This window comes from Kogia breviceps, chromosome 9 (genome assembly GCF_026419965.1).
Source record: "Kogia breviceps isolate mKogBre1 chromosome 9, mKogBre1 haplotype 1, whole genome shotgun sequence".
Classification (NCBI taxonomy): Eukaryota; Metazoa; Chordata; class Mammalia; order Artiodactyla; family Physeteridae; genus Kogia; species Kogia breviceps.
The window spans coordinates 94,179,244-94,203,276 of record NC_081318.1 but is presented as its reverse complement, the minus strand read 5'-3'; the positions used below and the strand labels follow the sequence as shown (position 1 = coordinate 94,203,276).

Below are 24,033 nucleotides of genomic sequence, written 5' to 3'. Positions count from 1 at the left end.
GCTATCATTTTTACTGTAGCAGGTTTCTACTTTGGTAGAATAAGATGTTTAATAATAATATTATATAGCAAAAGGACCTAGATGTAACAGATGTAATATAAAAATCATGTTAAATTATATCATGTTTTTAAAGACTGGTCTGCATGGAATTCTAAAGAATTCTAAATGAGACCATTTAATTCTCATGGCAAATCTGACATTTTCAAAACAAAAATGTATCTGGTTACTAGAAATAAAATAACTATTACATAAAGACTGATTATGAAACGTAGCATACGATGATCTCTAATAGATGCAAAATTTCAAAGTAAGAATTAAAATTAAGATAATTTTATAGTTTTTCTCCTTTTTTTCTTCTCAGTATCAAAAAAATATATGGTTTTATTTTTATTTATTTTTTTAAAGTGCTTTTATTTATTTATTTTGGCCTCACAGCATGCGGGATCTTAGTTCACCAACCAGGGATTGAACGTTTGCCCCCCGCAGAGGCGCAGTCTTAACCACTGGACCACCAGGGAAGTCCCAAGTATACGGTTTTAGATTGAGTGTCTACCATTGACAAAAACCTGTGCTGGATACACTTTGATTTTTTACAGGAGCCATGGCAGTTGTGTACCATTTTCTCTTCAATTATCCCTTTACTGGCTTGCCTGAATATGCTTACTGCCTGCCTTGTATTAAATGTAAAGCTCATTAAGACATTTAATATTTAAACTTTCATCACTCACTACGAACATCTTAATAATCAGCATGTATTAAAAGATTTAAGGGGTATGGGATTGTAAGTATTTAATCTGTAATGTGTACAATATTTTTAAGATAAGAAAACCACAGTCTTAATTAAGAAACAAAAAGAATCTATAAGAAAAGTAAAATGGACACTGTTGAACTTTATTGTGACACCAATTCTCATCTCTCCAGAGCCCCTTCCAATGTCAGCACAATCATCCATATCCTCTACCTTCCTGAAGACGCCAAAGGGGAGAACGTCCAGTTTCAGTGGAAGCAGGAAAATCTCCGAGTAGGTGAAGTATATGAAGCCTGCTGGGCTTTAGATAACGTCCTGGTCATCAACTCAGCTCACAGACAAGTTGTTTTAGAAGATAATCTGGATCCAATAGACACGGGCAACTGGCTTTTCTTCCCAGGAGCTACAGTGAAGGTTTGATCTCTCTTTTGTTCCTTCTCCTCTCCTCTAAAACCTAAAGCTCAGTAAACCAAATTTTACAAAGATAACAGTTTTACTAAAGCCACTATTAATAGAATAGGTAGTATTACTTTACCCTCCCTTGTAAGCATGGAAAATCATTCATTTATTCATCCCTTTAACAAGTATTTTTGAGAATCCATGGTGCCATGGACTGGGCTGAACGATGCCATTTCTTGAAACAGGAAGAGGAACAGGATTACAGGAGCTGAATTCACCTTGGACATGTTGATTTTGATAATCTTGGGGGCAGGCAAGAAGAAACATCTGGTGGGAGGTTAGATGTATGGATCAGAAACTCAGAGGAAGATCCCAAATTGGCAATTATCAACCTTTTGAATGAGAATTGAAATCATGGACTTGTCTGTCCGGAGAGTGTGTAGAGTAAGAAATTGTGCCTAGGCAATATTTAAAAATACCATTAGACCCTCAACTGGACTCTCTCAAGTTTCCAGTATATACAAATAAAGTACAGATGCAGATTGAAGAATTTTTTAAAATGTGACTCACTGGTACAAAAAAATCCTGTGCTGCATGGGGGTGAGGTCACAAGAGGAGTCCCAAGAAGAATATAAAGATCTAAGATGCTCATCTCCTTTTAATAATTTATTTGAATTCTAGAAACGTGGTTCAAAATGGTTCCAAATTATTTAGAAAACCTTCACCTTTTTAGGAAACTCCCCTGATACAATAACTTGTTGCTTAACAAATCAAACTCTAGATGTTTTGTTTTAAGTTGATGAAATCACACCAGTTGACTAGCATTAGGAACAGGCATCATCTTTGCTCAGCATGAGAAAACACCCAGTAAACCTTATGGAAATTTGTTTTGACAAAGACTCTAAAACTTTGGTTCCTTTAAAGAGAGTCCATTGATGCCTTTCATATGGGTATGGAAAAGAACCTTTGTAAGGATATCCCATGTCATATCCCATTACTGCTTGATTAAGAGAAGGATTTCTGTTGTCACTGTTTCACATTGGCAAGAAGAAACCCAGGAAACACATGGAGACCTCAGGGCCTGGAATTCACATCCTTTTCCCGTGATAATCATTGGTGATTATTTGGTCTCAGTTCCCTTTACTATATAAATGTACTTTTTATGCCTTGTTTTGTAAGTCATCATTATACTAATGTAATTAGCTTTTTGGTGCCTTAATGCACTGTACTTTGGTACCACCCATGATAAAAATGCATGAAGTGTGGTTTTGCTTCATAGTAATGGTTACTTAAATTACAACTTTGTGTGGAGTATACTTTTGCTTTGTGGTCTCTCATCTTACTCATAAGCTTAGTGATCACATGTTTGAAACTTGCCTAGTTACCTAGGCTTACTAAGAAAAAAGTCATTGCAGTAATGATTTATTCCAGGGTCTTTGGCTATCAAGTAGAAACTTTTCTCTGATGTTTCTTTTTTTAAAATTAATTTATTTATTTGGCTGCATCGGGTCTTAGTTGCGGCATGCAGGATCTTTCGTTGTGGCAGGAGGGCTCTTCATTGCAACGTGCAGGTTTCTCTCTAGTTGTGGAGTGTGGGCTCAGTAGTTGTGGCTCACGGGCTCCCTAGTTGTGGCACACGGGCTCTAGAGCGTGCAGGCTCAGTAGTTGTGGCATGCAGGCTTAGCTGCCCCACGGCATGTGGGATCTTAGTTCCCCGACCAGGGATCAAACCCGCGTCCCCTGCATTGGAAGGTGGATTTTTTTTTTTTTTTTTTTTTTTTTTTTTTTTTTTTTTTTTTGCGGTATGCGGGCCTCTCACTGTTGTGGCCTCTCCCGTTGCGGGGCACAGGCTCCGGACGCGCAGGCTCAGCGGCCATGGCTCACGGGCTTAGTTGCTCCGCGGCATGTGGGATCTTCCCGGACCAGGGCACGAACCCGCGTCTCCTGCATCGGCAGGCGGATTCTCAACCACTGCGCCACCAGGGAAGCCCTGGAAGGTGGATTTTTAACCACTGGGCCACCAGGGAAGTCCCTCTGATATTTCTTTTTAAAATTTCAAATAAGTGCGATGATAAAATCTAAGAGTTTGTCATTTTAACTCATTTGCATGACCAACCTTTTGCTTTTGGGCTCAAACATCTAAGCATGAAAAATTGCTTTTGCCAAGTGATCTGGAGTTCTAGAAATAAAAATTGTTCATTTAAATTGTATGCAATTTCTCCACAAAATATTGTTCCTTTACTGGGTGGCCTCTGAGATGAAAACCGAATACAACCAATTAGAAGGCATATCTTGATGTTCCTGTTGGTCATAGGACATGTTTTGAACATTGCTTTATTTTGGACTTTTTAGTTTTGAGGATGTTTGTTTGTTCAACCTATACGTTATCTTTTCTATATTCATTAAAACTGTCCAAGATGTTTACATCTTAACTAAATCGAAGATCGAGTCTAACAGCAATCAAGAAAGTGTGCATCCTTACAAAGTAGAGTTTATTCAAGGAAAAGTGTCCAAGCACAGATAGGATACTCTTTGGTTGAATAATAATAGCTACTTTTTTTTTTAATTGTTCTGAACGTGAACAATTTCCTCATTTATTTATTTATTTATTTGGCTGCGTTGGGTCTTCATTGCTGCATGTGGGCTTTCTCTAGTTGCGGTGAGCGGGGACTACTCTTCATTGCGTTGCGCGGGCTTCTCATTGCAGTGGCTTCTCTTGTTGCGAAGCACAGGCTCTAGGCGTGCGGGCTTCAGTAGTTGTGGCTCGCGGGCTCTAGAGCGCAGGCTCAGTAGTTGTGGCACAGGGGCTCAGTTGCTCCGCGGCATGTGGGATCTTCCCAGACCAGGGATCGAACCCGTGTCCCCTGCATTGGCAGGCAGATTCTTAACCACTGTGCCACCTGGGAAGTCTGAACAGCTACTTTTTATCGTTCACTTATTATTCTAGGGACTTGCTATTCCAGATGTGCATGTGAGATTATATATGTATAATCTTATATAGTTGATCTTTATAAACCTATAAAAATGTGCTCTATTAGCCCCATTTTACAGATGTGGAAAGTGGACATGGAGGTGTTGAGTAACTTGTCCAGAAGGCCCCTTTTCCAGTGGCAGAGCCAGGGTTCACATACAGAAATCCGACTTCAGAACTCTTGCTCTCAGCTCCACATAACTTTGCTCTTACAAGTAGTAAATACAAACTAACTTGCTCGCTATTGGTCCTGTGTTTCTTCCCATCGTCTATTTGTTAATTTATCTGCCTGTTTTCTTCACCATCCCTCTCTGGCTATAGGCTGAAAGATTCTTGTTTTTCTCATATTTCTTGATCTTGCTCCAGCTTTATTCCATTTGTACTATATATTCCTTTCTCTGGGTGACAGATTTTGATACATCAGAATTTAGTAAGTTCAGGCCAAGCACTGGTTGCTTCCTTTTCTTCCACACTACAGCAGCTGATATTATTTTCACAATCATAGTTACTGGTCCACCACTGCTGACCTAAAGTGAACTTAAGGAGAAAGGAGTATTAAAATATTTTCCATATGGAGGTAGGAGGCATTTGCAGTAACCTATAGGGAAGGTGAAATAGAGTGAGAACTGGGGGACACTAAAGAAGGAGAAATCAACAGTCTCATGGTAGCAGACTTCCTGTGACGAAGATGTTGGAGCCAAGGATCATACAAAGGGATGTCACTGACAAAAAAATGACACCATCATTCCTTAAAAGAAATTACATCATGCACCCTCCATACTCAAGACCTTTGATGGCTTCCTGCATAGGCCTAGAGGAGACAAGCCAAACTCCCTAGCATGTAATTCAAGACAATTTCCAATCTCGGCCCAGCCTAACTTTTCATGCTCATCTCCTGCTCCCCTGTGCGCCAGCCTCACAAATACAACACAGAATTTCACACTCCCATCCCTTTAGACATGCTTTTCCACCTTTCTTTTTTCTGTGCCTAGTCATTCCCCAGCATCCTTCAGGGCCCAGTTCAAATGTCATTGTCTGGGTGAAGTTTTACATAAGTTAACATCTGGCTCCTCTCTGTGCTGCTATAACCATGAGGTTGAATAAGCAGGACTTGAGGTTGGAGACTGGCTACCAAAAAACATTCTTTCTTCCTCACTAGTGACCATTCACATTCACTCAGACAGCTTTTTTTTTTTTTTTTTTTTTTTTTGCGGTATGCGGGCCTCTCACTGTTGTGGCCTCTCCCGTTGCGGAGCACAGGCTCCGGACGCACAGGCTCAGCGGCCATGGCTCACGGGCTTAGTTGCTCCGCGGCATGTGGGATCTTCCCGGACCAGGGCACGAACCCGTGTCTCCTGCATCGGCAGGCGGATTCTCAACCACTGCACCACCAGGGAAGCCCTCAGACAGCTTTTTTAAATCTCTATCCTTTTTTCACAAACCTAAGGCAGGTCCCAAGACTACTGTTAGACCAAAAAAGCAATCAATCACTTTAGTCCCCAGTCTCCGTTCCATAACAAATACCACACAGTTCACTGTAATAATGCAAACTCCAAGCTTTGCCCATAGCTTCTCCCCTCCTCCAGCTTAGGTCTGCTGAGTAGGGATAGAGATAGAGGTCAGCTCCTTCTCCCTTCTCGCTAACCGCCATGAGTTTTAGCTCTGAACCATCCAGGGCTGGGTCAGGAGGCACGAGAAGAATCAAGAGGCAGATGCTGTAAGCTGGAATTATTGATCCCTTGGTCTGGCAAGTGATCAAAGCTGGCTCTCTCTTGATTCTACCAAAAAGCTCTTTGGAAAGGCCCCTACTTTTCACCAGAACTGGGGATTTCTCACCTGTAGCTCCCCAGTGCATCTCTCAGGTCATGTCTACTTCCACTCCTAGCCACTGGGCCTCTGACTCATGACCCCAGCCTCTTTCTGCTAAGGGCTCCTTGCCCCTCCAGGAAGACCTTGGGGGCAGGATCTCAGACAAACCAGACTGCCCCTTGTGTGCATGGGCCCAATTCTAGTCTATGGTAAACATTCACCTTGAATCCATCATTGGGAGAAGAGAAGTTAACTACTTTGAAGTGCAGCCCTCTTGTTACCCAGCTACCTGCCAGGCAGCCCCAGGCACTAGTCTAAGCCCTTAGAGCATCCCTCAAGGGGTGTTCTTGAAGTCCTGAGCACCAGGCTTGAGGCAAGGGGAAGGTACCCTCCTCCCCTGACAAGGGCATGGGTGTGACCCACAGTTCACCAACAACCCTCTCTAAAGGAATCATCTCTCTGCTTTCCAGCTGCCTACATACTTCAGCTTCAGGCTTGTGTGCTCTCAATTTGAGTAAGTGGCTAAGCCATTTTTACCACCTCTTTTGCTAAGTCCTTATAGTTGGTCCATCACCTCTCTTTGGAATGTGGAGCAGTTGCTACCTATTTTCTTGGCACCTTAACCAAATCCAACACTAACCTAGTTCCATTTCAACATTCTGTTATGCCATAAATATACATCTACGAGAGTGTTTACAACATTGCTTTGCAGTTATGTTTCTGTCTCCCTGGTTAGCGTGTTAGCTTCTTAAGCTCAGGAACTGTTTCTACCATTTTTGAATCTCCAGTGTTGGTACATGATACATTGTGCTAATTGAACGAATGAAAAGCTGAAAAAATACCAAGATCTAGTTTGTGGGGAAAGAAAATAAATTTTATATTCAGCGATGACATGCAGGCAGCTAAAAATATTGTGAATGGGACTGGATATAGCACAACTGTTAAGAAAATGTGCTTAACTGGGTTCAAATCTTGGTTTCACAGTTTATTAGCCATTAAATAATTGGGGGCAAATTATTTAACCTCTTGGTTCCTTGGTGTCCTCACCTGTAACAGGTATAGTAATACTATCCATCTCATGTTGTGATAATTAAATAAGAAGATACATGTAAAACCCTTAGAACAGTGCCTGGCATATATAAAGGGCTAATAAGTATGTGTCCTCTTCATTGAAAACTTTGAGAACAAATAAACTCTACAGGGAAGTGAATATGGAGAAAAATATGGAAAAGGCAAAGGATTGAGCTGATAGTTCCAATGGGGGGAGATACGATAGAAAAAATACAGAACTCACAAATTATGTCATCCTTATATGTCATTAAAGTAATATCAAAATCAAATGCAGTAAATTGACTAGGTTGGACACAAGTATTGCCTGTAGGTGTAACTTTGACAATCAAAATAAGAAATAGTTTCCACTGGAATTAAGTTGAAATGATATTCATGTAATTATAATATTAATAGTAGTTTTCTTTATTAACAACAAGTGATTTTTTAAGTGCTACCATTCATAAAATAAGGTAATAGAGAGTAGTGAGTATGTAAACTGTCCAGTTGATGTTTAAAATAATGTTTGAGGGTGGCAGGTCAAACAGGAAATATAAAAATGAGTCACTGGCATTCATAGTACATATTTCTCCTTATCTTCTTTAGATTTTTTTTTCAATTTATTTGGTACTATTTAATTCATTTCATCTGAGCCTGTCCTTGTTTATCTCAAGTAGGGCAGAACGGTAGAAGACCAAATGGAGTAATTAACTTAAGGAGTTATGTGATCTGGAGAACTGCAATTATAGGTCACCAGTTTAAATCTGCCCTGGGCTGGTAGAAGGCCATTACCATCTGTTGGCTCTTTAGTAATTAATATGAAGTAGATGTCTAACAGTATCGGCTTTTCATGTAGAACCCGACCTTATGTTTGTTGCACTTTTTTATTTGTATTGGTAAGCTGAAGAGGACTGTAAGAGGTTACAGAATTAATATGTTCTTCCTAGACAGCCATCTGTGTTTCTCCTCCATTCTCTTTGCAAGGTCATGGCCTTGCCTGACTCAGCTTCCAGTGTTTTTCCAGAGAACCTGCCCATGTGGAAGAAAAGGGGCACCACATTCTTATCGTGCTTCTAATTACCATCATAATTTTTTTATTTCCCATGAATCCCTAAGCAGGCCTCTGTTCACACCCAAATAGGTGGGGGTCTAAATGCCAATAAATCTAGTACTGCAAGTCGGAAAGCTAGCCAGAGCACCAGCCTCAGTAGCAATCTCCACAGCAAGTCCATTGTGGACTCAGCAAGGCAAGGAGCCTGAACCCACTTGGTAGTGAAACACCTGCCTTAATTATTAGTTACGATGGTATTTCCTTCTTTTACAGAATATTGCATCCTTTTTAAAATTACTTTTGTATACAATTTCTAAACTAATCGAGAATTATTTGCGTCAGTTGTGTCTATTCTAAAGATAACGGAATATACTCTGTTAGTCCATCATTTGCAGTTGCTAGAATTGGCTGTTGCTGCCACAGCTGCCGTCCCCTGACAGCACTGCTCTCGATCAGATGGCTGTGGGTGTTTTGCCACATTTCAGGCACGTTCTTCCTGCCTGAAACGGGGGAATGATTAATCTCAGGGCAACTTCTGGTGCTCCAACTCTTTGCAAATGGTCATGGTTTTGTCATCGAGGTTTAAGGGAAGTGAATGTTTTGGCCCCTTCCATTTAAGACATATAGAATCAAGAATCAATGTTTCACCTTGGGTAGGATTCTCATATCTATCTCCATTGAGTAGCATGGATACTGGATAATAAATAATAACAACCATAATTATAAGTAGTAGGAGCAGCAGCAGCAGTAGTAATGGTGGCATTTCATGAATCATCTGTAGGTGCCAGCACTATGAGGAAGGCCTTATCCTCCAAGTTTTATATCTGTGGTAGGTGAACATTGCATGTCTGTGAAGACCCAGCGTACTTAGTGCTTAATTGTCCTTAGTCATTCTTGAAACATCTGGACAAATACATCAAAGTCATCTCTTCCCAACTCCTCAAAAACACATCCTGCAATCTGAAAATGTCCTTAACTTCAAGTTCAAAGAAAAACACTAAATGTAAGATTTTAAAGGGTCAGCCTGGAGCTGCTACAGCTACCTGCTTTCTGTAACTCACCCTTAGAGAGAAGAGCTGCAAAGGTCAGGAAAGTACTCAGAGGAGAACCCAGGAACAAATGATTTAGAAAGAGCTATGAGCAGATTTTGGGGGTTTTGTTTTTTTCTGTTTTCTTCATCTTTTAATAGTACCCAATGAAGCAGAATTTCCAGGTGGATCAGTACGCCATGGAGGTAAATATTAGTCAAGCAGCTGCTTCATTTTGTTTGTTTGTTCACTCCCATCTTTGGCGGCAGCCAAAATTTGTATTTTGAAAGCATGAATCATCCACAACTCCTTGATATCTGTATGTGTGTGAGAGAGAGAGCACACTTTGCTCACTCGCTGTTAATAAATGTTTAAATCTGCTCAGCTAGCCTGGTTACCCTCAGCTTGCAAAGGCATAAATCACTGGCTTCTGTCACCTCTGGAACTGACCCACAGATTAAGTGCAGATCACTAGGAGTTATGTGCTGTTCCTCGTATTTTTTATTTTTAAGAAAACTTCCCACTCTGATTGCTGTGCCTGCACCTGCTAATCTTTTCCTATTTATTACCCTAGTTCATTGTATGGATAGCAAAGAATTCCAGATTACTCCTTTTACACTGTTATGTCAACTTGTGTTGAGAAGTAAATCAGTACTAAATGTCACAGATTCTGTTGTGAAGGTTTGTCCTTTAGGATAGGCTGCGCTCAAATGGATTTAAAAGAAATTTTCTTAAAAAGTAAATTATTAAATTTTGCAGATGTGTGCCAAGGATTGGGAGTAACTAGGTATACAGAATTTAGAAGCATTTCTACTTCCAGTTAGATTGCTTCCTCTCTCCTCCATTTACTGTTGATAAATATCCAATGATAGTGTCAATTTTCCTAGTTGAACAAACACCAAAAGGCCCTAATGAAGATAACAGCCATCAGGTGAATCAACAACCCATTAAGGAGAAGAATTAAGTCAGAGCAAGAGGGTCTATTAATTTTCTTATAGCTCTTGTACATTATGCATTTGCCAAATTCCTTGTCCCAGTGGACACTAGGCAGATCTCCAGTCCTGAATAAAAATTGGAGCTTTCATTCTGGAATTCTGCTGTCACGTGTCTCATACTATTGTCACAGACTGTTGAATCATTAATGGAGAATAAAGGGTATAATATCCAAATTATGAAAAAAATGTAAATTTGTTTGTCTGAAAATGTAGTCTTAACACAAGTCGAGGCTAGTGAAGAAAGTCAAAGACAAATGGTGAAAGGGATGTCACATTCAAAGCAGAATTTATTTTTAAATGTGCTTTTTGGGAATATAATCCCCTGGCAGAGCAGTATCTGCCTACTATAATGCCTAACTTGTCTTCCATGAATTGGGCACCCCAGAAAAAGGTTTCAAAAATCCATTCAGTGATTTTCCTTTTTTAGAACGTAAGGACAAACAGGAGGAAATCAGATATGCTTTCCAGAAATGTGCTTTGCAAATCACTGCACCGGAAACTATCTGGTCTGTAATTTGGGGGATTTGAGTACCGACTTTCTAATGAGGATAAACCTGAGCTCAGTAAGACTTGTGGCGAGACCATGTTCCCACGTCTTTTTCCATTAAGAATCGGAATGTTACCTATGATTTTCTGGCCAGATTCCAGCTTGGTTAATTGCATGCTGTCTCTGTAAATTCCCTTTGCTTGGGATGTTCTTCACTTTGGATTGCATTGCTCTTATTGTCATGTTTCCCCCAAGAGGTGGGTACATGATATTGTAGAATGATCCAGAATATATTTTAAGCTAATAAGAGTACTTTGGGGATGAAGGGTTAAACGTAAGTAGTGTACTTTTCACAATTTCCCCCCAATGCGGCCTATTTGTACAGTAATTAATGTGGAATAGCATTAGTGAAACATGGAATTGAGCCAAATCACCATGACAAGAATGGCAGTAACACAGAAACAAATAATTTGGATAAATTCTACTAAAAATAACCATTCAAACAAATCCCCAGAGCCTCCTTGACTATGCACTCTTTTCTTGTCTGTTTATGGTCTGAAGCTGACACATTTAATCACTAATTAAGTTAATACATTATTCAATGTGAAATTTATTTTATTCTGTCTGAACATCCAAAACATAGTAACATTACCCATCATCTTTGTACTTAGCACAGCATATAGCCCAATTATTTGCATAGCGGCACTCATTAAGGTAAGGTTTTTTAAATAAATGAATGAAGATAGGGAACGAAAGAAGGAAGGGAATTAGCATTTACTGATTTCCTAAGATTCATCAGTCTTTAGAATAAGCATGTTACTTAACACTATCTCATCTAATCCTCACAATTGCCCCATTTCACAGATGAAAATATAGAGGCTCAGAGAAGTTAAGTGGCTTCTCCAAGATCAAACAGCTTTGATTTTCAAAGCCAACTACGTTGTATTATAAAGCCCCAGACCTTTTGTTCCTCAGTATCTTGCAGCCTCCCATGTTGCACCTGGCATTCTTGGCCTTAATTTGAGGAGGCCAGTCTGAAAACTTCAGATGCTGTGAAAGTTAAGTTGATCCCTACAGACAAGGTTAACAATTGCCCTATGGAATTTTACATTGTTATTCTTTCTCTCATTACTCCAATTCAAATCTGTCACTATTGCCATTTTAGAGTTGTCATAACTATTGCCAAATAATTCCACACTTGTTACAAAATATACCGTGAATTGAATCTTTATGAATCATAGTACAAAGTGGTTCAAATGCTTGATGAATCCATAAAATAATGAGCAAGAAACACTCTTTAAGCTCCCTAAAATTTACTCACTGTGGTTGAATATTGTGTTGACTAGAGAAAATGCACTTCAGCCCTCCTGCACCTGGACTGTGTTTATAGCCAAGTTTTCAGTTTTTTAACTGGCATTAAATTACCTAGAAATTGAATGTGTGGAAAACGACAGAAATTCATTTTGCCTCATGAGAGAAATCATCCTCTTCCTATTTTTTTTTTATAAGCATGAAAGTCTGTACCATTAAAGACCATTAAAGACCATTGAACCAGGATGTAGGAAATATATATATTTCTATATGATAATAGCTATAGCATGGTGAAAGGCTTAGGAAACACAATGATTTGTAGGCTGAAGGTCAGTCCATTTCTAGTCACTCAGTCATACATACCAGTTTAATCCAGAAACTCCTATACCAATATATTTTATTTCCAACCAGACAGTGGCTAATTTATGGCTCTGCCAACAATGCCATTTTAATTAATTTTATTCATCTTATTTCTCTTTCCTCTGCTCCTCATATCTCAACTGTTATGCGTTGCCTAGGTTTTAATTTAAAAACCTCTCCTCTCTAAGGAGCAATCTGAAGTGGCAAAAATAATCACTTAAAATATTACAGTCATTAAAAAATTGGCTGTGGTAGAAGCCGTGCATTTTCAATTTTCCTACAAATGATGTTTTAGCTCCTTTTAAAGTGCGCTTTGTATCTGAATTGTCTGCCACCAGCCAGCTTGGCTATCAAAAATGGTCTTCCAGCTGGGTGGGCTGAGTGACAACTCCTTAATGGAGGAAATGGATGGCTCTCTGCTCATGTGGAGGGGAAGGCATACCAGGCAGATTTCATTCCATCTGCCACCAGCTCTCTGCAAGCTGGCATTGCCCAAATGCCCAATATACTCATTCCAACTAAAAGGATATCATCAAAAATAAATTGTAAAGCTACAGATGTCTGAAGGAGTCATCAGGGCCATTAGACCCCAGGGAGATAATATTAAGAGGTTCCTCAGTGTTCATCTTTGATGAAAACCTAATTAAACTATGGTGAAGGCAATTGTAAGTACTTTTACAAGTACAGAGGTGAAGTCATTAACATTTTCAGCAGAGTATAGGGAGCAGCCTTAGAAAAATGCTATCCTGAATTGTGGCCAAAGACTTGTTATACTGAGGAATTTTCACTGATGTTTCCTGTTGATGCTTTTCTGAATGGCAGATTCTTGTCAGTTACAGTATGTTCTGCTTTTCAAGTTAAGGAAACCCATTTAACAGCAAAGTAGAAAAATATTTTTGATCGACAGATGGAAACAAATAAGGATGATATTTAAGTGATTTTAAAAAAACTGTCATTGGTCAATGCTAAAATAATGAAGTAAAAATAATGATAATTAACATCATCATTATTGTAATTAGGAAGGCTAGGGATAGAAAGAGATATATAGAGCCATCTGCAGAATTTATACCTTTATTTTACCAAAAATAAATTCTTAATTACCTGATATATACTCACCATAAGTCAGTCAAAAGCTAAGACTCACATGATAATATGTTCTGTTAATTGTATTTTCCACTTAAGATAGCAGCTCATCCACCTTCCAGATCAATTTTGTTCTTTTTCATGGCTGTGTAGTATTTCATCATGTGGCTCTACTATAATTCATTTAAGTATTCCTTATTTATGGAAATTTGTCCTTTTTTCTCTATAACAAGAAATGCTGTGGTAAACAGCCTTGTACATATATTTTTAAGTGCTCATGCTATTTTTGTCTGTAGCATAGATACCTAGAAGTGGAATTTCTGGGTAAGGTTTCATTAAACACTAAAATTTTAAAATAGATACTGCCAAAATATTCAACCAAAATAATCCTGTCAATTTATATCCTAACCAACAGAGTCTTGTTTTCTTGTACCCTCATTTATGCTGGATGTTTCAGTTATTAAAACTGTCTCCAATTCAACAGTAAAAAAAAAAAAAAAAAAAACTAAGACTCAGGAAGTCACATGTTATTTGTAATCATTTACTCAAGAAAACCTGCTATATTTTTACCATACTCAAAGTAGCTCTGAATTCCAAAGTATTCTTCTTATCATATTAAAGCTCATGTATCTCACAGTTAGACATTTAACTGTCTTACGAAGTTGTTTAGATTTTAATTGTCTCACAAATGACATGAGTTTGAACAGATGCTGAACAAAAACAGCTGGGTATTAAAATCACTGAGAGCAATTTTCTGAAATTCTTTTCATACTTTCAGTTCACATTTTGTTTGGATCTTTAACATAAATACATAGATGTTATACATTTCATCTGTAAGAAAAGTGGCAGCAGACATCTTGCATTATTAAGTTTTCCTAAGGAAAATGTTTGGTAATCTGCCAAAATCTGGAGAACTTTTAAAGTTCTAATTGATGGTTCAGTATGCCCTGAAAATGAATGAATGTTTGTAGTATTTTACCATATTGTATTGTGCAACATATTCTTTTACATTTTACTAAAGGTTTTAAGTTGATCTGAAGAATTTTAGTGACTAGTCTAATGAGAAACAATTTACAATAGATTTAAATATTCTATTTCTCTATAACCTACTGCCAAGGGTATATACTACAAAGGGAATATAGTAGTGCATATTTAGAAATTTTTGGAAAAGTGCATATTTAGAAATAAAATAACAATTATTTTATACCACTTAGAGATTTCAAAAAATCACTTCCACATATAATATAATTTGTGCTTCTAACAGCATCTCTAGGAAATAGATATTATTGGCCCCATTCCACAGCCTAAGAAACTGAGGCCTAGATGGGTTAAATGAATTGTGCAAAACCATGTAGCCATTCAGTAGAGAAAATGCATGGGAACATGCCTTCTTTTTTTGTTTGTTTGTTTGTTTTTTGTGATATGCGGGCCTCTCACTGTTGTGGCCTCTCCCGTTGTGGAGCACAGGCTCCAGACGCACAGGCTCAGCGGCCATGGCTCATGGGCCCAGCCGCTCTGCGGCACGTGGGATCTTCCCGGACCGGGGCACGAACCCTTGTCCCCTGCATTGGCAGGCGGACTCTCAACCACTGCGCCACCAGGGAAGCCCCGGAACATGCCTTCTGATTCCAGTCCCCAAACTCCTTGAGGATGGACAATAACTGAGTTTTCATTCCTTGTCAAGAATGTTTTTGGTTTCCAGTATTTGGGGTTTTTTTCTAACCTTAATCACCCCAGCTCATGTAAGTGCTGAATTTATTGAATTGGGTTCTAGGGGAAAGTTCAAGCACCCCTACCCACACAGGTGGTGGATTTCCATTCAGAGGCAGAGATGCCATCTCAAACAAGCAGAGGCACAGGGGCTCCATCTCAATCTGAATGTAGTCAGGCATAAATTCTTAGTTTGGAGAGCATCTGGGAAACCAGTCCAATACTAAGACACTGAGACCCCTGTGACCAATTCTAAAGTAGAATTAATGTAAAACTCTAACTAGCCTTGTAATTGATGTAGGAATCCTCAGAATGAGAACCCTGAACTGGCCCCCTATCTTTCCCAGGATTCCTAAATATAAGGATTTTACATAATCAACTTCTCGGTAGGCCCATTCCTGCCCATTCCTGCTCAAATGGCTCAGTAATTCATCAGTTTTGCACAGACTATCCCCTATTTTATAGTCCCAATAGTACCCAACTGGCTTATATTACTCTTACTACAAACCTTGAAAACATGTGTTCTACTCATAATGGCTGAGGCAGAAATTATGTCCTGATCTCCTTAGCATGGCCGGGAGAAGAGCAAGCCATCCATTGTAGTGTGTGCATTCAGTGCATCTCCAGGCCCTGCTGCCCAGAAATTGGCAGCCCCATCCTGCTAAGAGACAGGGGGATTTGATTCACTTCTTGCTGAGCTGTGGTTGTTCACTTTGGGTGTGTCACAAACTCTTTAGCAATGTGTTGATGTACTAAGACTATGACGAAGAAAACATTCAAAGAGCAATACTTTTCCCCCTCAACACCCAAAAGGGCATTGGGCCCATTTGGGAAGAGAGAAGAGAGTGGACTATGAATCTTCCCCTAAACTCAACAGACAGGGTTAAGATGTTTCAATGCAAGTCCAGCACTGACTGTTATAAACCACTGCCCTGTTTGTTTGAATTTAGACTTCGAGTATTGTCCTTTTACTGCCAATTGGTGAAGAACAGCTCCTTCTCTATAAAAATAAACTATGTAGAAAACTATACCATGCTGTCCTTCATGGAACTTGGCAAAGACATATCCTACTAGTTTTTAGATTCTGCAATTATGAAAAGTGGTTAACACTCAAAGTGAGTGTTCATTTTTTTCAGGTTGCTTTCTTCATACTTGTTATGGTAAATATTACTTTTATTTCATACGCTGGTGCTAGCAGTTATAATGACAGAAAGGTATATTGATAGCTAATTTTTGTCTTCCAGTTTTATTGAGATATAATTGATATACAACACCGTAGAAGTTTAAGCTGTACAGCATAATGATTTGACTAACATACATGAAATGATTAACACAGTGTTTAGTGAACATCCATCATTTCATATAGATACAATATTAAAAATAAAATATATATTTTTGATAGCCAGTTTTTAATAGTTGTATAATTACAAATGATCTACTAAACTACCAAATGTATTTGGTAACAGCCAAATAACTAACAAAAAGATCCTTTAAAATATACTTCACGGGGCTTCCCTGGTGGCGCAGTGGTTGAGAACCCGCCTGCCGATGCAGGGGACACGGGTTCGTGCCCTGGTCCGGGAAGATCCCACATGCCGGGGAGCGGCTGGGCTTGTGAGCCAGGGCCGCTGACCCAGCGCATCCAGAGCCTGCGCTCCCCAACGGGAGAGGCCACAACAGTGAGAAGCCCGTGTAAAGCAAAAAAAAAAAATAAAAAAATAAATAAATAAATAAATAAAATAAAATAAAATAAAATAAAATAAAATATACTTCACGGACTTCCCTGGTGGTCCAGTGGTAAAGAATCTGCCTTCCAATGCAGGGGATGCAGGTTCGATCCCTGGTTGGGGAACTAAGATTCCACATGCCGCGGGGCAACTAAGCCCATGCACCACACTACTGAGCCCGCACGCCTCAACTAGAGAGCCCAAGTGCCGCAAACTACAGAGCCTACGCGCCCTGGAGCCTGCGCGCCACAACTGGAGAAGAGAAAAACTGCATGCCACAACTAGAGAGAAGCCCACACACCGCAACGACGATCCTGTGTGCTGCAACTAAGACCCAACGCAGCCAAAAACAAATAAATCTTTTTAAAAAAAACTTCAATTTTTCTAAAACACCCAACTCATTTTAATTTTGTGAAGTGAGTTTAACAGTATATGGTATTCAGTTTCATAATGATGTGTTTCTTTACATAAATTTTCTATCTCAACTAAATCAAAATATGCATCAAATATGTTAATTATATAAATCTTGGAAGAGTAGCAAAGCATAGTTATGTATAACACAGACTCTTAAAATATTAAACAATTCTGAGGTAAACGGAATCAAAATGGAAATAATTAAATTGATGTTTAGCCAGAAATGACCAAGATTTTATGTTAAGCAAGTCACTCTTTTCATTACACAAATATATCCTTTTAAATTGTACTATAGATTATTCTGTTTTAACATGTATAGATATTTCATATATGCCCTTTCCTTGGACAGTGACCTAATGTCATTTGCATCAGTGTCAGAGTCGTTATATTAATTCTAAATAAACATAGGCCATAGTTGTTCAGGATTCCAGAATGGGAAGATAACTGTGAAAACCACTATTTAGAGCTCAGTGGATTTATTATTAGGAAAGTAATCTTTGTTATTCTAGCTAGCATTCATTATCTTTACAGATTGCATAGTAGTAGAGGATCCTTGGGTTTGTCATTGCTTGACAATTTCTATTTACTGTTTTGTTTTGGGGGTTTTATTGATAGATGTATTTAATGCAGAATAATTACCACAATAATGTTAGTAAACATATCCATCACTTCACGTAGTTACAACTTTTTTTTTTGTAGTGAAACTTCTAAAATCTATTGTCTAAATAAACTGAATCCTAGTTTTGATCGATGTATGTGGGTTAAGGATCATATAATGAGCTCAATTTAACATCTGTGAATAATCTGTACTCATTGTGGTGTGAAGAAGAGCCTCAGGCAGGTGAAGCCTGCCACACACTACAGTATTATCTAAGCTGATGGCAGGCCCAGTGGGTATGCCTTACGGCTTAGTGCTGTGAAATGACTCCCCCAAGATCATATGCTCCAATTCTCTTGAACTTCTGGAAGCTTCTGGAAGCTTCTTTACTCTTTCAGTATAGAAGTCTGATTTCCCTCCCCATTGATTTTACCTGCCATAATTAGTTTAATACTCATAAAACATTTCTTTGCATACATCACTGCTCTATTTTAGAACATCACTGCTGATGGCATATTGCAGAGATCTTTTAGATAACCATTTAAGATCCTTTACAGTCAGGCTCCAGCCTAATTCTCATAATTATGCCTACTTATCACCTATGTAATTTATTCATATTTGTCATCCAACTTGGATTTTTCTCAGTCCTTTAAAGCCAATTGAAGACCTGCTCATGCATGAAGCCTGCTCATCTAGACCAGCCCTGGACACAGTGGTTCCTACCTTCACTCATTAGCTTTCCATATGCTGCCTTTGATAAATATCAACTAGACTGTAATTTTTTAGAGCAAAGATTAGATATTATTATACTCTTATAAACCCCTTCCCTCCAGTACCTTCCTTAATGCTTACTACATCATGAGTTCTCCATAACAGATTAGTTAATTACCTGAAAGGCATAACCATATCATTCATTTATTCATTTATTGAATTACTCAACAAATATTTTTGAATTCCTACCATATGCCAAGCACTGTGCTAAAACCTGGAATACAGGGACATGATCCCTGCCCTGCAGAACTTATAGTCACTGGGCCCAACTGATACTCTCTGTCTAGTTATTTTTCTTCATTCCTATTTTGAGTATATAAAACTTAAACGAATGTTTGGTCTTTCATTTATTAGCATTTCTCTTTGTGTGACATTACCAACAAATGATGAATGCAAAAACTTATCATATATTTAAAAACTAAATACTCAGTTTACTCAGCTCCAGAGTTGGATTTTGCCTTTGACTATGCACTTTAAGCTGAAAAAATGTAGGTTAAAAAAAAAGCATCACAAAAAGTTATTTTTCTTTATTCTTTGTAAGCCTGGTGTTCTTTCAGAGAATAACAAAGTTTGTTGTTTACGAGCCCCTCATTGGGGACATCATGCACTTCCTGGGTCTGGTCAGACACTTTTACTCAAAAGCTGGCTGAGAATATACGATCATATCAGGGATTACTTTGACCTTTTCTGTATTCCATGTTTTGATTAGCAAGCTATTTGACTCATATCCCATTTATAGACAAATTGTGAAAGGCTTGAATGGCAAGCCAGAAACATATGGAATATTGAAAAGGTCAGTGTGATTTAGCCTGTAACCACAATATTGAAAATATATGACAAGTCATTATCACACTTAATTCCCACAACAAGGACTGTGGTAAATATGGGAAATTATTCCAATTAAAATATTCTTGTTTCATACTGAAGGCTGAGGTGGCAAAGCTCAAATGGCCTCTTGACTCCTTTTTTGTGATAACTTAATAAGCTAGAGAGAAACTGTAATTGAATTAAACAAGACCAAAAAAAAAAAAAGAGGTAACAATTTCTTTTGATTTCGGAGTCCACCATAGAGGGAATAACATAATGAGTTTTCTAAAAACTCTAATTATACATGAGTAAGACAGATATAGCTACAAAACCAATTCAACAGACACCCCATGCTCTCTTTTCATCTACAGCATAGCTGTCAGTCAGATGGGAACTCCATTTATTTCCATGGAAATGAAGGTAGTGAGTTCAATTTTGCCACCACCCGGGATGTAGATCTTTCTACAGAGGATATTCAAGAGCAGTGGTCGGAAGAATTTGAGAGCCAGCCTACAGGGTAAGTAATTGTTATTTCCCATGCTCTGTATAGCACTTACATTTATTCCACTGGAAATATTTTAAATGCATATTGTTAAATAGAAAAAGTATAGTTAATACTGGTGATCCTTATCATAGACAAGCAAAAAGGGGTACACTTATGTTAAAATTCTTTATTAAGTAATCAACTATTTTTATGCATACTAATTTTTGTGATTTCAAATACCTTTTAACTTCAGTTGAATCACTTATATCTCATCTTTGTTTATTTAGCTTTTACTGGGAAAAGGTGTTTTATTTTTCAATGCGTATAGAATATGAAATCTTTCCACTACTATTATTTGAGACTTTCAGTTGTCTTCCTGGGGTCTGAGATTTATAGATGCTGTTACCTGATTTTCAGTGGAGTGTGGCTGTGATCTGTAAAAATTGTTTTGGGGGTAAAATTTAATATTTGAGAGATATTTTTTAATACTTAATTTTTTTTTTTAATTTTTGGCTGCGTCGGGTCTTAGTTGAGGTGCGTGGGCTTCTCTTAGTTGTGGCGTGCGGGCCCCAGAGCGTGTGGGCTCTGTAGTTGTGGCACATGGGCTCTCTAGTTGTAGCATGCAGGCTCTCTAGTTGTGGCGTGCGGGCTTAGTTGCCCTGCAGCATGTGGGATCTTAGTTCCCTGACCAGGGTTCAAACCTGCGTCCCCTGCATTGGAAGGGGGATTCTTAACCACTGGACCACCAGGGAAGTCCCTGAGAGATTTTTAAAGAAAGAATATAGGGTTGAGGTTGAAACAATGAGGATGGTTTGGTGGTAGTATTTTCTGGCCATTCTGAGCTATGTGCCTTCTTCTGGGTCCAGTGGCCCTAAGATATTTCCTGTTAATTGAGTAGCACTTTCAGAAATTCAAGTTGAAAAAAATTAATAGGTTCAGAGAAACAAAATTCATAAGGTAGTATGAATTGGAAGGAAATTCTAGAAATTCTCTGGTTTGGACCTGGCTTTTTTTTTTTTTTTTTTTTTTTTTTTTTTTTTTTGCAGTATACACTTGTAATCATAACACCAGGTCCTTACTGCTGTTTAGTGTATGTTTTCTAAGACTATGATGAAGATGAATGAAATTAACATAAAGTGTAACTTCATGATGGATATGAAATAGCCATAATTTAACGCTTAACTACGAGGAACTTTCCCAGAACACATTTGAGATAGTCACATCCCTCTGATCTCAACACATTCAATCAAAATTGGATGGGATTCTAAATGTCTGAAGGGCAAGAAGGCCACTATTGATGACCTCTTGGGTTCCCCACTTCCTATGCATTGCCCAGAAACTGTATTTGGACCCAATAAGGGGGAAATCTGACCAGCAGCCAAAGCCACTGCTACTGCTGCTTGACATTCTGCTGCCACATCAGGGTCTCTCACTGTTGAACGCTAGATTTCTACAGCAGCTGACCCAGCCCTGCTCTTGCCCACCTCAGGGAAGTCCATCTGTGGGAAGCCTCTGAAGGAGATTGACGCTTTGAGGGACCCCATGCCCTCCAGGGTGCACTATTGACCTTTCCAAGCCTAGCAGTGATGCTCAAGCCCTTCAGTCCACAGAGTCCTTTTCTTTCAAGGTTCCTGTCACCCTTGAAGTCCCATGTCCAGTGTGGCTGTGGTGTCTCCTTGAGGGACCAGCAACCATTGTTCCTCTTTCTAGTGTCCAGGATCTCCCCAGGAATCTGGCTGCTTTCCTTTGTAACCCTTATACTATGTAGGGCTCATTCCACTCCCCTCACAGACCCATGGGTTTTGATGAGGTCTAGAACTTTGACAATGCATGCCAAGTCTTCTTTACCTACCTTCTAGAGATAAAAGATCCATCACCAGCTTTACATCACCATATCAGTTCTTTCTTTCTGACTCCTGATATAAAAGACCAATTCAAATCCCTTTCCTGATGATGGAGCTTAACTGCCTATGAGAGGGTCCCAAATTTTGAAGCACCAGAGACTCATGACCTCCACTCCTTCACCTCTCCAAGCTAATACCACCTATGCAGCAGTTGTAGGTCATTTTCTTCAGTGACACCTACATCCTCTAGGAACACAAACGATGCCACAGTGTTGTCCAGATACCCAGTCTTCATCCCACTAAAGCAGAGAGAGAAACACAAGTCTCCAGTGGTACCATTCTGATACATGCGTAAACCCTTTCCTGTTATTTATGTAGCTAGCTGGCTAGCTAGTTACCAAGCTATCTCTTTCCTCGAAGTCCTAATGTCCTCTTATTCTTTTGGGAAGAGATACAATTTATTTTTACCTATGGCCTTCATATCCACATATTCCTTCTCCTAGAATGCCCTCTTCTTTGTTTTAGCTTGTTGTATTATCAAAAAGCATCTATAAAAGAACAAAAGAATGCTTACTGGATGGATTAATGGTCCATACAGCTCTCTGCTACTAACATTAGTGGAGACTTAGTACAAACACACAAAAAAACCATTTATGAATTAAGCTTAGAAAGGAATAGATTTGATATTAGAAGAAACCAAGCATATTTTAGAAAATTAATGTACTAATCCAGAAAAATAGCTGGCAAAAATATATTCCAATTAACAGATCAGACATTCTGCTATCTCAGAGCACTACTGATGTGAGAATTTGTGGCTAAACCAAAATATTCATCTCCCAAAACAAACAAAATGAACGAAAAGTATTTATGGTTAAAAAAAGAGCTAAATTCAACACAGATACAAAGGAACATCAGAGCAAATTCCATTCGCTCAGTGACTCAGGTGGTTTCTTTGGCCACTTCTCAGTACTGAGATATATCAGGTTTTGGTCACAGATAAGAGGCCGATACTTTCAGGCTGTGACATTGTCAGCAGATTTCTGTTCCAATAACGTAGAATAATGTGCTCGACAAAAGCACCTGTGCCACTCTAATTAGAACACAATTAATTCACCTTAATTCTAAAAGCACCTTAATTATTCTAGCAACCACACCTTAGGTTTATTTGTAGCTTTTCCCCTTAGGTTTATTTGTAGCTTTTCCCCTAGGATATCAGACCACACCACCCCCCTCAGAACTACCTCATTTATGCTCTCATCTGGTGAACCATTTATCCACATAGGCATTATATTATTTAAAAAGGTGTAAAAGAATAATGAGACTATCTAGTATTTTCTCCATTTGGGGATGATGGTAAAATGGTGCTTTAATCCATAGCGTTGTATGTGAATGTGTGTGTGTGTGTGCCCCCTCTCCACATCCACCCACTCCCAAACGATGCTTTATTGATCTGAGAAAGAAAGCTGTTATAATAATTTATAATCAGAGCTCCAGGGAAAAAATCCTGTCACAATCAAATTAACTTGAAGCATTTTTACCTAGGGTACGAGCTGACAAAGAAACACAGATTAGGAACTTGGTAGTGAAATTCTTGTTGTGTTTTATCAGCCAGATTTACTGAGTATTTGTCTCATTCCTCCACTCAGCCATCACCACCCACAGAATTTATCATCATAAGCTCACCTGCTAAAATAAACATAAAACATAGGTGGTAAATCCCCACTCTATTCAAGAGTGACTGATTAAATTGATTGGATTGTAGCTTTGAGGTCACTTTCTTTTAAGACAGAAAAAATTAAATTACTAATATGGATATAATATTTTCATCTCTTTAACTATATTTTTCTCCCATAAGAATTATGAGAGAGAAAAAAGAATATGCAGTCCTATCTAATAATAGCTTCAAAACATTTCATATGAATGGCAAGAAAAAAAAGCCAGTGTCATGACTTTTTTGGAACCCACTTTCCAAATATTCCTGTTTTCTTTCCGTTTGAATCAAATTATTTGATCTCAGATCACAAGGATGAAAAAGCTGTTTGCCTTTTACATCATAAAGCTGTATGTTGATAGGTTTATTTTAAGTGGAATTTTAAAGTTTCTTTTCTTTTTCCTAAAGACACATCTGTTACTTCAGCAAGAGAGAAACTTAAATAGATACACTTAATTTATGTGAGCCTTTCTGAACTTTGGCTTAACCTCACAAACACATCATTTAGTTAGCAACTACCATATCTCACCCATCTGAGGCTGTCTTTGGGTGGGAGGGGGCTTTGTAGAAAAACACATTACTAGAATATGGAATTTGTATACTTGTCTTTCATTCCAAATGAAAACATTGTATGTTTTTAACTATTCAGATAACTTTTTAAAATATCTGGTTTTTTGC

At 38.5% G+C, this 24,033-nt stretch overlaps 1 protein-coding gene across 4 annotated transcripts in view; it reads left to right on the top strand.

Moving 5' to 3' along the window:
- The window catches only part of RELN (reelin), a 539,216-nt gene that overhangs the window by 315,806 nt on the left and 199,377 nt on the right, over positions 1 to 24,033 (top strand). For all 4 annotated transcript variants that reach the window (XM_067042797.1, XM_059074483.2, XM_067042796.1 and 1 more), the window contains 2 exons: positions 922 to 1,162; positions 19,688 to 19,833. In XM_067042797.1, the coding sequence (XP_066898898.1) occupies positions 922 to 1,162; positions 19,688 to 19,833 (387 nt within the window). The remainder of the gene's footprint in view (positions 1 to 921; positions 1,163 to 19,687; positions 19,834 to 24,033) is intronic.